This window comes from Balaenoptera ricei, chromosome 2 (genome assembly GCF_028023285.1).
Source record: "Balaenoptera ricei isolate mBalRic1 chromosome 2, mBalRic1.hap2, whole genome shotgun sequence".
NCBI classification, from domain to species: Eukaryota; Metazoa; Chordata; class Mammalia; order Artiodactyla; family Balaenopteridae; genus Balaenoptera; species Balaenoptera ricei.
This window is the reverse complement of record NC_082640.1, coordinates 72,642,094-72,656,514: the sequence shown is the minus strand read 5'-3', so window position 1 is coordinate 72,656,514 and position 14,421 is coordinate 72,642,094. Positions and strand designations below refer to the sequence as shown.

Here is a 14,421-nt window from a genome sequence, read left to right as displayed (position 1 = left end):
CCATAAGCATGATAAAGATCTTAGAGAAAAGAGTAATTTTAGTCAACAGACTATCACTTATAAACATAATTAGTATAGTAGGAAGCTCTTAAAACGACAGGCTGGATCCCTTATGCTACTCAATAAGTTTGGAGCCATCTTTTCATTAATATAACATAGAAATTATAGCAACAATCTTTGCCTGAGCTAACCAACATTAGGAAGGGAAAATCAATCCAAAAATTTAATTCCTAACTCAAGTGGTTAAGGAAAAGGATACTCTGGCTAATTATGGCACATGAATTGCCAATTTTCAAAAACTTAGAAAACGATAACATACATATTGCACGTTATACTAAACATCATTTAATTTCTCTGATATCACAAATACCCTATAATTTTTTTTGGAACCTTGATACACTATAATACTAAAAGACTTTTCAATAAAGAAAGCACCAGCTCTAGTCCCTATAATTCCTAATAGTTCAAAAAAAAATTCATTCTTAGTATTCTAAGTACCAACATTTCTTCTAAGTTATAAATACCAACATTTCCTCTAAGTTATAAACACAAAAACGAAAAAATTGTGGGTGCATTTCTTCCTCTCATTCCTCAATCTTCCCTTATTTCTCACTTTTTTTCCTGTAGAGAACCTAACATCCTGCCAAGGAAGTTATCAAGAGAAGGGTTCAATTCTGAAATATAAAAGACAATATAATGGGAAAAAACGGTTTTCCTACAGGCTTTTAGAAAACTTCCACTAGTGGCAACTTTTAACATTCCAAGTTTTCACAACCACAGAAAAAATGGGTTAATAAAAGTGCCAATTAATAGAGAATAATACTTGGAGAGTTTTTAGTTACCTTGGATTTGTATTATCTAAAACTGCTGTTCTTTCCATCTATTTGTACATATAAACAAGTGTTAACTATATTATTCATTAAGATACAGCTTTTAACAAATGAGCTTAACTCTCGATGAACTCTAAAATTGTTCCTCATGGGAAAATTTTATTTTTAGAAATCATCTGTTCATCTCTTATATGCTTTAAATCTTGAGAGGCAAAGAGGAAAAAAACTAGAAACTTTCAGTTTGAAAGTGTGTATGTGTGTATGAAAGGTGAATGGGGTAAAGAGTTCTCCCTGTAACACCACTTAAACTATAGCAACTATACCATTAACTAACTATACTTTAGCTCAATGGTATAGCTCAACTATACCATTGAGCTAAAAGCATGGCAAATTATGTCCATAACCCCCCACAATGTAAAGCACTGCTTCCAGAGTTCCATGGGACTTTTAAAAAGTCAAAACAGGACAAATGAGAAAGAGAACTGATTATTAACTCCTAGACATTCCCAGATCTTTTTTTAAGGGTGTATATTTTCAAGAAAATGATCTTCCTTTTAACTTTTCTGATAAAATGTTTCTAACTTTTTTGCAATATTGTTTCAATGACAATTAGATCTAAATATATCAGATATAAAAAGAGCTACTTAACCAGATATTTAATACTTACCTCTCTTTCTATGAGATGATGCCAAGTCCAAATCAACATTTCGTCTTCCACTCTGTTAAGTTAAAAATAAATAATAAAATTTAATTGTGAAAATTATTTAAGATTAAGATTTAATAGAGTACTAAAATAAAAAGTAATCTGTATAATTATAGCAATGTGCTACTTATTTACCAGTCAAGTCAGGCTGAGAACAAAGTCTCTAAATACCCACTGAAAACAGCTCAGGCACATGACTCTGAGATACTAAAACACAAGTCAATATGCACATTAATTAACAGTGTAAAGTAGCAGAACTTGTTCTTTGTTGTCACCTTTTTCTTCTTCGAAATCTTTGTCTTTTATCTTCCTAACACAGTATGATCTCTTATTAATACCCTCTAGATGCCTAAAGCCCCTGTAGCAAAGTCCCATTTTCCAAAATCGCTACTTGTTCTATCCTCACTTTCCATTATTTTCAAAACTATCAGCCTTGGCTAGGTGTACAGAAAAAGAGAATCTGATGAATCCACACTAACAGAAGAATAACACAGTCCTAAGCTTTCTGGTAGTATTTTAAAAGACTTTAAAATGTTTTTTTAAAACCCCTTAAAATAAAGAAATCTCAAATGGTTAAACTGCAGTCAGCTTAATAAAACAGTGAAGGCTTTCAGGAAGAAAGGAAGTATATTTGTGTGTGTGTGTGTGTGTGTGTGTGTGTGAGTGTGGTGGGGAGGCACTGGTGACAACTATCTACTCTATGTACAGATAACCATATACAAACCCATGACTTAGATTTATGCACAGATTTGACATTATGGTCTCAGCAATTTCAATTGCACTTTATCACACAATAAAAAAGTTGGTGGCAAAGAAGAAAGGCTGCAGAAGTGACAAAACAGACCCATTTAGGAAATGTCATTTAGAAATTTTTTTCCTGGTAATACATATAGACATATGTACCCACACTGTGGATAAATACATTTTGTTTTACATATATACACACACACACCAGAAATAAGTATGTTCCCAGGCCATTTGATGCTGGAGAAAACACCAAACAGTTGTCACAACAGTTCCTGAAGACAATGCCATCTCATGCAATACAACATTTTTATTACACAGTACCTTTGCCATGAGGGCTCATGGAAGAAATTTATCTCAGGTCTCAGAACCAGAAATATCTGAGTTTTTCTTGAAAACCTGGTTTGTTTTTATCTTTTACACACTGTGAATCATGCGACTCATGTTTTTCCTATTTGCTGGCCCATCTCTAGCAGAACATCACAGGATATGTGTAGAGATGTACAAATCTTACTCAGGGCTTTATTTTCCTCTCTGTTTCTTTTAGCCCTAATTCGTTCTCTTATACTTTTATAAATAGTATTTATTTTTGTATGCTAAATCAAATCCTTTGTGAAAGAGGGCGGTAAGGAAATGAGGGAGGTAGATTAGGAGAGCGTAGTAAGAAATGCTGATTAAGTATGACATGTGTCAATCAAACAGTTACACTTGGGTTTAACTGTGTAACTGTTGACTTAGGTTTCTCTGGTCACTAAGACAGAGTAGATAATATATCACATAATACTCTTTATGAAAGAAGGTTAAAACTCAGATTTAGCATTAAGCTGGTTAACTTCAGTTATTTTAAGAAAGCATTTCATTCACTGACAATTCAAGATAAACAAGTACTACTAGATATCAAAGACATCAATGATAATCCTAAATAACCTCAGACAGAAGGGTAACATATTTCAGCTGGAAAATCCCATACTGCCCCCACTGCTTGCTCCTCTTCGTCTATAGGAGGCTCAGCCTGAAGGCTCAGCTCAAGTCTCCTTACCCACAACAGAATCTGCTCTCTCTAGTTCTTTACTTTTCCACCTTTTATGACACTATCTTTCTAAATATTCCATAAGAAAAGATGATTAAGAGTCCATCTTTCCCAAAAATGTGTTTCTTAATCTTTTTAAAATTCTGTAGAACCTAGACATGGCAATTATATCTAGGTTCAACCCACCTCCATTTATCTGTCTTCCCATTATGTTTTGAAAACATAACTTTCAACATGTTTTAAATTGTATTACTAAACTTGTTCTTCACAACAACCCAGCTGAGGCAAGTATAAGAGGTAGCGGTATTCCCCATTTCAAAGATAAAAATGCTGGAGCTCAGAAAGGTTAAGTGTCTTGCCCCAGGTCAAAATCAATAGAGTCTATTGTGACTAAGTCAGATTTCATTGTTTGCTTCCAAAATGTATGCCACTTTAACTACATTTATCCTCATCTTTTATCTTTCATTTCAGTTGAAATGAGTTATCATTTACAATATGCAAAGCACAATGTAGGAGACATGAGGGACATTAAAAAAACTCTAGACCTTCTAAGAGGTCTACTGGAAAGAAATACTAATAATACATAAGTAAGTCCAACATGAGACAAACCATTAGTGGTTTATTATAGATACTAACAAACTGCCATGTAAATAACAGAGTCACTGTGAGTAATCTTAGGAAAGTTTTCTGGAAGAGATGACATTTTAACCAGGCCTTAAGAGAGAGGCAGGACTTCATCAACAAAACCCAGGAGAAGGACATTTAAGGCAAACAATGCTTGAGCAGAGGCTCAAGAGGTATGTTTGGAGTCTGGCAGATGGACTACTAGGCTATGGCAAAAATGCAGATTACCGCAGGGGAAAACTGGCTTCAAAAGCAGGCAAGCAACATGTTCCAGAATCTTTGATTTCTGGGTAGGCAGTGCAGAGTCACTGAGGTTTTTTTTTTAATAAGAAGGTAGCATGACCAGCAGGTGTTCTGTTGTTGTTCTTGTTGTGTTTATGTGTGTGTCTGTGTTTTGTGTTTTTTTTAAATTAATTTATTTATTTGTTTTTATTTTTGGCTGTGTTGGGTCTTCGTTGCTGTGCGCGGGCTTTCTCTAGTTGCAGCGAGTGGGGGGCTACTCTTCATTGCGGTGCGCAGGCTTCTCACTGCGGTGGCTTCTCTTGTTGCAGAGCATGGGCTCTAGGCTCATGGGCTTCAGTAGTTATGGCACACGGGCTCAGTAGTTGTGGCACACGGGCTTAGTTGCTCCATGGCATGTGGGATCTTCCCGGACCAGGGCTCAAACCCATGTCCCCTGCATTGGCAGGTGGATTCTTAACCAGTGCACCACCAGAGAAGTCCACTGTGTACATTTTTAAGAGCTCTACCTCTGGGAGCAGTATCAAAGGAGAGGAACTGGAAAAAGTAGGGAGATCAGTTTGAAAACTACCAGTTCAGGCAAAAGTAAAAAGGGCCTAAATTGAAGACTGGAAAGAACAAACAGGCACAGAAATTTTACCAAAATAGATTAGACAGACATTCATTCGTTAAAAAATATTTAATGACTGCTTACTGTGTGCCAGGCACTATAGGTACTTGGGATACAGTAGTGAATAAAACAGCAAAAACTTCTATTCTCAGGGAGCTTATATTCTAGTGTAGGCTAAGAGAAACTGATAAATATAGCAAATAAATAATGTTAGGTGCCGGGGGGTGAGGGGGACAGAGCAAGGCAAAGCGGACAGGGAGTGAATATCTGGAAAGGAGAGCAAACTGGAATTTCAAATAGAGTGGTCAGGGCAGGTGTAACTGAAAAAGTAATATCAGAACGAAGACTTGAAGCGAGGGGATTTGCCTACAGACAACAGTATTCCAATCAGAAGAAACAGCCATGTAAAGGCCCTATGGGGAAGTTGTGTGGTATGTTCATGGAAAAGCCAAGAGGTCAGTGTGGCAGAAGGAGAGTCATCAAGAAGGAGAGTAGCAGCAGAGGAGATCAGAGAGGAGTGAGGCCAGGATAGGTAGAGTCTTATAGGCCCCTGCAGGGACCTAGGCTTCTACTCTGAGAAATACTAGAGTCATTGGAGGTTTTGAGGAGAGAAGTGACATGATCTGTTATAAAACTGTCACAGGGCTAGGAGACTAGATAATGAGACTGATCAACTTGGAAAAATAAATGGACAGAGAGGAATCTCAGTAGACGGCAAGACTGGGAACGTGAACTGGGAGCACAGAGATGATAACGGGAATGAAGAATAAATGGAGGAAGAACAAACAAAAACATACAATGAAACTTGCTTGAAGACACTGTTCAACTTTCCTCAGAGGAGGAATCTTTCATGCTTAGAAGTTTCTTTTAAACAACAGCTTCATGTTTATTTAGCACTCTATACTTCTCAAAAATATTTTCACATCCAGTTTCTCAATTCATAAGAGAAGAATTTCAGAGCTAAAAATGAATCTTATCAAGTCACTCAGTCCAAAAAACCCAGAGTTTCCGTTTGAGCTATCATGTGACATGACCAAGGTCTCAAAGCTATCCATCAGTAGGATCAGGTTCAGAAGCCAAGTCTAACACATTACCACCTACACAACAGGTACTACTATCCTCATATCATACAATGGGACACTAAGGCCCAGAGAGGTCAAGTAGCACATACAGATTCACATATAAGGCAGAGGATCAGCCAAAATGAAAATCCAGCTATCAACTCTAAGTCCAAAGCTATTCAAATAGAAGCTATCTATTAGACAGTTTTCATTCTGTAATTTATTTTACCCGTCACACTATAGCACGTATTACTTTCTACTTCTTATATATAAATCAGCATCTCACTTCTTTGATTTTTACCTTAAATGCCTGCAGTTCAGGTCCTGAGGCTTTTTTGATAGGGAACTGAGAGCTACTGAAAGATTTTAAGTAGAGGAGATATAAACAGATTTGTATTTCAGGTATATTATTCTAGTGAAATGTTGAAGATGGGCATAAGACAAGAGATGGGGCAACCAGTTTGGAGGTTTTTGTACCAGGCCAGGCAAAAGAGAAGGAAAGTTTGAGACAGAGCAGTGGCAAGAGGGATGGACAGGACATAGTACAAAGATATTAAGAGTAAAATTTTCAAGGTTTGACTAATTGGACTGTGGGGAGTGAGGAGGTTGCAGGGACCAGGAATTAAGAAAAAGTAGAGTCAAGGATGAACCCAGGTTTCCAGCCTGGATAGTTAATAGTAACACTTACTAAGATAGGGAATGTGAGAGAAGAGGTTTAGGAGAAAAATGAGTTTATTTTTGGATAGGTTAAGATTGTGGTCACCTGAGATGTTCAGGTAGAACGTCCATCAAGGAGTCAAATACGTGAATTTGGAGTTTAGGAACAAGTCAGAGCTAAAGAGAGATATCTGAGTCACTAACATATAGATGATAAATACCTATGCAATATAGTTATCTCATTTCTCTTAAAAGTTCTTTTAAAAGAGTTTTTGTATGTCTAAAACAAACGTATATTACTTACTCTAACCGAAGTCTTACATAGCTATACAAAATTCCTTCTTTACTAAATCTAGGTATACCTACCAGTGCGTAACCCTCTTCATCTGATTCAGGCTGAGACAAATCAGATTCACTCCTCGATTTGATCAGTCTATAATTTGGACTTGCGTGGATTAGCCGGCTCTCTGCAGTAAGACTTTCACTCCTGTCTCACATGCACAAAGAAAAGTTTTTCGATTTGGGACTGTTAGTGAACATAAAACTGAATGGAACTAGCAGCATAGAGATAAAACACACACACAGTGAGGAGTAATTATGTCTGTCAATGGAAAACCCTGGCTCTCAGTCAGGTCTAAGCACAAAGTCCTTCTCAATTACATCAGAATAACTTCCATGCCACTAAATTACAGAATTATGCCAATCAACTACTGTTGTTTATATGTGTGAAAAATTGTGCCTCCTCATTTAATCAGAAATTTATACTCCAGGCTGAATTAGTATCACTCTTTACATTAAATTCATCCTTGTCAATTTGTATTTCCTCCTCCATGTCTGTGTTAATTTCAGAATACAATAAGTGAGAATAAACCATTTCAGTGCATAAAGAAACAAAGAGAGGAGAGAAATGTTTTAAGTTTCTAGTCAGTCCCACCTGGTCATAAGTCCACCCACTTCAGAGGCACTTGTGGAAGGCTGCTGCAACTGTCCTTCTTCCCTTCGCTTCTGAAGCTCATCAATCACAGGACTTACTCCTAATATTAACAGGGCACATCGATGGATCACGGAGTTGCAGGCAGCAGTGTACACATCCTGACCCTCAGGAAGGTCTGTGCTGACCCTTCGCTCTTGCTGAGACTGAGGAGGTGGATCATCAGCTCGAGCCCCAGACCCTGCCCCACTGTTCATTCTATCTCGATCTCGGCTACGAGCTACTTCACGGGCTGAGAGGAAACACTGAAAGATTTCTGGAACATGTAACACAAAAACAAGGTCTTAACACATGGGGAGAGAAGAGCAAAGAAAATAACAATAAAAACAGTCAAAAAGTTTGGACCAAAAACTTATTGAAAGAGGGAAAATCATTTTTTAGACATTAAATACTAAGTAACTAAGTTAAATTTTATCAAAAATACATGTATAATATTAAACTTTTTATAAAAATTACAATAGGAAATACTTATGCCTTTACAGAATTTAGATTTGGTTGATTCTATTTCTACTCTTATGAGTTTGATCAGTGGTTTGCAAAGTGTGGTTCCAGAAGAGCAGCATCAACATCATCTGGCACTCGCTAGAAATGAAAAATACTGGGCCCATCCCAGACTTTCTAATCAGAAGCTCTAGGCATGGAGCCAGCAATGTAGTTTTAACAAGCCCTCAAGCTGATTTTGAAGGCCATTAAAGTTTGAGAATCACTGGGTTAGATAAAAATAACTGCCTATTTCTGAAATGTTCACAACCTTGGTTTGAAATTGCCAGGTTACAAAAGAAACAGACAAAAGTTAAGTTGCATTAGTTATAATGAAGAGCCCCCTTTCCCCTTCCAAAGTCCATATAATTCCTAATACCTACACTTTGTTGTATTTTAAACATATTAAATAAGCACAACCATTAAAGGTCTTTGCTGAAATAGAATCTGGTTATAATAATATGGCCAAGACTGCCTCCAGAGTCAAATAGTATCACCAGGAATGTCCATCTATGCCAGCTCTTCCCAATTCACAAGTGTAAAAAGTGGGTTTAACAAGGTTCTGATGCAGTGTTAGGTATTTCACAATAGGAAAAGAAAATTTTACTCAAATTTGAGTGAAGATGGTATTTTTAATGGGGAACCCAGGCAAAAAAGTTAGTAAAATATTATATTTGTCTGTTAATATTGAAGTACAAACTTTAAAAATGCATTTGTATATTTCAAAGTATTATTATGACAATATATTCATTATGTTGTTGAAAGTCCCTTATTTCTAAGAAAATCAAAGCAACAAACTAACAGTCTAGAGCCAGAAATCAGTTAAAGTAATTAAGAGAATGGTTACTGGAATTTGGGGCAGACCTGGTCCTAATTCCAGCTGCTACGAACAGTGGCCCTAGGCACATAATTTTGCCTCCTTAAACCTCAGTTTGTCCATCTTTAGAACAGGGTAATATTAGAAAGCATCTAAGACGGAGAGGATTATGAGTTAATCTATGTGAAGCATTTGACCCAGTGCCCAGCATATAACTGATGCTCAAAAATGGCAGCTAGTTTAAAAATTATTACTCCCTGGGTAACTATTATGCTTTCTTTTAATATAATTGAGGGTTATCTTTTGTTACTGTGTTTTCCCCTTTGGTCTTTGCTTTTAGGAATTTCTAAACTAAGTCTTAAGTTCATCTGTAAATGTTCCCTCAGCCTAGGTTTTAAAATATAATTATTCTCTGGGAATTCCCTGGCGGTCCCATGGTTAGGACTCAGCGCTCTCACTGCCAGGGCCCAGCTTCAATCCCTGGTTGGGGAGCTAAGATCCTGCAAGCCACGCAGCACACACACACACACACACACAAAAAAAAAATATATATACACACACACACACACACACACACATGTTACATATATATATATATATATATATATTTATATATATTTTTTAATATATATATAAAATTATTCTCCACCTCCTCATCTCCAATCCCCTCTTCTCCATTTGGACCTTATATTTCTCCTCTTGTTTTAAGGGGTTTTGGCCTTGTTTTGAGTCACCTCAAAATCATTTTTAGAAGTATGCACAACACAGATAAATTGATAATAAAGTAGTGTCAAATTGATTGAAATATATATACAATCTCAATACCAAATGCATAGATGGCCAAAATGTTTTAGGCTACAAAAGTAAATATACACTTTAACTTGAAACAGCCAAATCACTCAAAAGATAACAAATGTTTCAAAGCTTCGATATTTCTCTTTAAACATCTAAATGATTACATTTTAAAACTATCTGTAGCCTTGTAATAAAAAAGTATGAAAAATGTCATTCACCAGCCAATAATATTCTCATGTATATTCTTACTCTCTACTGAAAACTGCAGTGCAGTCAGCGGGTGAAGTTTATAATTTAAAAAGTTCTACATATGGAAAATAATTGGGCTCTCCTAATAGGCTTAGAAAGGGGCTCTCTTCCTCACCACCCAGAGGCCAGCCAGGCGAATGGACAACTTGGTACCCTCCAGAGAACATGCTTTGAATGTCCCTATCCAATGACTCATGGGCATCACTTCATGAATGAGACTCAGTGGAACAGGTACTGTTTCCAAAAGCCTGCTTCCAGAGCTTTTCAGTCCAAAACATGCAATCCAACAGCTTCAGAACGGAACTAGCAGTTGTAAGAACTGAAATGTAGCTAATCAGATCATCAGGAGAATATCACATCTCTTTAGAAGAGCAGTAAGGAAATGTTTTTGCCTCTCTCTTCTACAGTCAGTTTCCCTACCAAAAAGAATGCCACAGTGTGTATCTGTAAAGCAAGACGGATATACTCACTGCCAGCTGTCATCACTTCGTGTTCCCGTTCTTCCTCCTCATCCTCCGGCTCTGGATGCCCCTCTTCCCTATCTCGCTCAGCCTGTTCTTCCATTTCAGCTTCTTCATCAATGGTCCGGGTGAATGAATGCTCCTGAGGATCAACATCTGCAGAGTCTTGGTTTTCTGAGATCTTAAAGAAATGATCAGAGCTACACTGAATATATATTTTTTTAATTTTGAAAAATATCATTAAAACCTTGACTTTTTTATCACGGGAAATAATGCTAATAGCAGTAATAACACATGAATTTTACCACAAAAACAAAAGATATACTGGATAAATCTGAAAAGATTAGAAAAAAATGTATGTACACAAAATATACAGAAACATCTAACTATGCTCTCTTCCTCAATATTTTGATTAAAATGTCATGCTGTAAATTGACTCATATATATTGCTGTTCTGCTGTAAACTGCTAACTTAAAATGAGTCAAGTATGACACCAAGCATAAAAGGTAAAGAACATGAAATGTGATTCCATTCAGTCTCCCTCAAGCTGTGTATGTTATTGTTACTCTGTATAAATGTTTAATAATGCTAATTTAAAACAAAACAGTATTTTTTAACCTTTTTTTGGTGAAAAACTTTAAGTTCTACTCTCTTAGCAAATTTCAATTATACAAACAGTATTGTTTTTAATTATTTTCTTTACTTTGTTTGTCCCTGCAGAAACCGAAAATTAGAAATCTGGTAAGGACAATGTTAATTTTATTTCCCATGGTGGTTATGCTCCCTAGCAGTCATCTGAAGAAGAGCGTCCTTACAACAGGGGTGAAGAGAGTCACAAAAACCCCATATATTTCAGTATAAAGCACAAGTGAAAATTTTTAATGATATCCTCAGATGTACAATAAAAGTTATTTTGTGATTCATGATTGGATGGGGATACTGAGCAGTCAGTCAGACTCACAAAATACATAAGTCATATATCTCCACAATATGTAAGTTTCAAATCTGAGACTCAACAAAATGGCTAATTAGTACATTTCATGGGCTTTCAAGGTCACTAACAAATAGTCGGATCCACAAATATTAAATCAGTGTATGCCAAAAGAATACTATAATACAAATGTAGAGATAAAGTTTGGTTTTTAAAATCTAAGATCTAAATAATGGAGTGCAAAGCATCTAACATATGAAGTTTCAAAGTAAGCACTTTTGAAGGTGAGGTATCAGGCTATACTCCTAATTATAGGATTGTGCTATCAGGATTACCAAGCACTTTAGAAATCATCTCATTTTTGTTGCAAGAATTACTTCTGGAACATCCTTAATAAAAGTTTTCAATCTTTACCTCCAGCAGTGGGCAACTCTAATAATTAGAAGGCTTTTTTCCTTACATTCAGCTAACAATGATTCTCCATTCAGTTGTTACCCTTTGGTCCTACCTGTGCCCTCTGGAACAACAGGGAACACATTTACTTCCTCTCCTACATGGAAGCCCTTTAAATATCTTTACGGCACCTATCATGCGACTCCCCTTTGCTTTCATTCTCTAAGCTAAACATGTTTGACACTTTCCAGTTCTTGTATAAGATGATTTTCAGACCTTTAACCAATCTAAGTTTGCTAATATCCCTCACAAGTTATGGCACCCCAAATCAAATAGGATAATTCAAACATGGTCTGATGAGCGTAAAACAAAGGAATAATATTTCATATGATTTGGACAATTCAATTTGTTGTTATTACCTATATGGCCTAAGAATATATAAACTTCCTTAGCAGCCATATCACACTTGATAAATGGGTGGTTAAATAAACCCCCAATCTTCTACTCATCCAATTTTTTTCACTAGAAAAAGAACTACTCAATATTTATTGAACATCTGCAATAATTAAGCCACATTTTTTCCCCTCACATACACCAATATGGAGCTATCTCTCATAGCTTGCAGAAAAACACAGAGTAACTGATTTCCAACTTTACCCATCTGTCTCTTGATGATGACCTGGTCTGAATAAGTTCAAGGTTCTTGCAAGCAAGTAAACGACTTCGAACTTTGTACACACAACGGTACACTTCTGATAAGCTTTTACCAGGTTGATATCTAAATAAAGAACCAAAATAGAAAAGTTACCTAATTTCAAACATCATGAGAGCAAATATTTGTCTGAGGATAGTTTTAAGTTACTTGCCGGCTTTCTCCACATGCTTGACTGAGTAAATTTGTGTGTTTCAGAAGAGCTGCAAGAACAAATCTAGACACAGTGTCCAAGAGTGACTCATTACTTAAAGTTGCGCTGTCCCAATCTGAAAATAAAAATGATACACTGACATTTCACAGAAAACAGTTCAGAGGTAATTTTAATGGGTTTAGTAATCTAACACCTGAATTTTATCGCCTTCCTAAGCAGTTATTTAACAAATGCACCTACTAGATCCCGCATACTAGGAATACAGCAGTGAACAAAACTAAGTCCCAGATCTCACAGAGCTTATATTCTAGTTGTGGTGGGGGAGGGGTATGAGGAGACAATAAATAAAAACATTAATATGACAGATAAGTGCTATGGAGAAAAATAAAGCAGGGTGAGGAGACCAGGGAATACCGAACTGTGTGGGTTTACTACTTTTTACAGCCTGGTTTGGGAAGGTCACTGATAAGGCTACAATCGAGCAGAGAGATCTAGATGACGTAGGGGAAGAAGCCACACAAACAGTGTCCTTTCAAAAAAACTATGTAGAGGCCCTGCCTGAGTTCAAGGAGGCCAGTGCAGCTAGAGCAAAATGTGCACGCACGAGAGTGGTAGGAGACATCAGAAAGCTGTCTGGGGTCCAGATCACATAGGGCCTTGCAGGCCATTGCAAGTCCTCTAGGTTTTACACTGAGGGAAATGAGAAGGACCATTAGAAACTGTGAACAGAGATATGGGATGATGTGATCTGTGTTTTAAAAGGCTCACTCTAACTGCTGAGTGCAGAATTTACTATAGGAACAGCAACAGCAGAAGTAATTATTACAGTAATTCAGGTAAGAAATGATGGTGGCTCAGACCAAAGTAGTAGCAGTGGGGTTAGTAAGAAGTGGTCAGACTCCAGATGTATTCTGAAGGTAGAGTTGAAGAAATTTGTTGATGGATCAGATGTGAACATGAGAGCAGACAAGGATGACTATAATGTATTTAGAATGTAGTTGGCTTTTACTGAGAGAAGATCACAAGGACAGCCCTTTGGGAGGATAGGTATCTGTTATCAGGAGTCTGGTTCTGAATACTATGTATTAGACATCCTAGTAGAGATACTGAGTAAACTAGTCAAGTATGTATATATGTGGTATTTGAAGCCATTAGATACTGTGAATACATGTACATTTAGGTGGGTAAGAAATGAAACAACATTTGGACAGAGATGAGTATGTGCAATTGAAAACCCAAATCACAGCATTAGATGATGAACACTAGTCAGCTGCTTTCTTTAATTCCATGTTAGCACACCAGTTCTATACTTTAAAAATGAAATATTCAGTAGATTCCAAATGGGGATGGGAGATTTACTGTCTACTCCCAGAATGTCTGCTAGACTCCGTTAATTTGACAGATTTACCATGCTACTTAAAAACAAAACCAAACAAACAAAAAGCACCCTTGGAAAATATTAAGCCCCAAGTTAACTTTATTTGTTCTTAATTCCTTTTTAAAACTCCTATCTTAAGACAAAAATTTTACAGCTTGGTTTTCATCATTTCTGGATGCTTAGGTAAAAAATTAAGTTCAGACTTACCTATTTTACAGGTGAAAAAGTGAATATAAGCATGTAAGATTTTAAGAAAATCTTACAGCCAATAGAGAATCTTAAAATGATAGTCTGTATTACACACAGAATTTTCCACACTAGGTTCTTGAGAGATCATCTGTTCCAAGGGATCGCTTGCTATTCTGAAAACTGCTATGACTTAAAATAAAACGACCCCATTTCAAGAAGGATAATATTCAATTTAAAAGCAAACTGAAGTAACATCCTTTGCAGTATGTCAAATTTATCAGGGATTATCCTCCTGTGCAATGTTTATAGTAATAGGTTCTTTTAAAACACCTTCGCTAAAGTTATAGTCATTTCATACCAAGCACTATAAA

General features: G+C 36.5%; 1 protein-coding gene across 12 annotated transcripts in view; it reads right to left on the bottom strand.

The window, feature by feature from the left end:
* Nucleotides 1-14,421, bottom strand: part of HERC1 (HECT and RLD domain containing E3 ubiquitin protein ligase family member 1) — a 225,201-nt gene that overhangs the window by 113,695 nt on the left and 97,085 nt on the right. For 8 of the 12 annotated variants that reach the window (XM_059913065.1, XM_059913063.1, XM_059913075.1 and 5 more), the window contains exons 20-25: nt 12,484-12,598; nt 12,275-12,395; nt 10,302-10,473; nt 7,434-7,746; nt 6,866-6,986; nt 1,498-1,549 (exon numbers count right to left, since the gene is read on the bottom strand). In XM_059913065.1, the coding sequence (XP_059769048.1) occupies nt 1,498-1,549; nt 6,866-6,986; nt 7,434-7,746; nt 10,302-10,473; nt 12,275-12,395; nt 12,484-12,598 (894 nt within the window). Of the gene's footprint in view, nt 1-1,497; nt 1,550-6,865; nt 6,987-7,433; nt 7,774-10,301; nt 10,474-12,274; nt 12,396-12,483; nt 12,599-14,421 lie in introns of all 12 variants that reach the window. The other 4 variants (XM_059913067.1, XM_059913069.1, XM_059913070.1 and 1 more) reach the window with 1 other exon arrangement.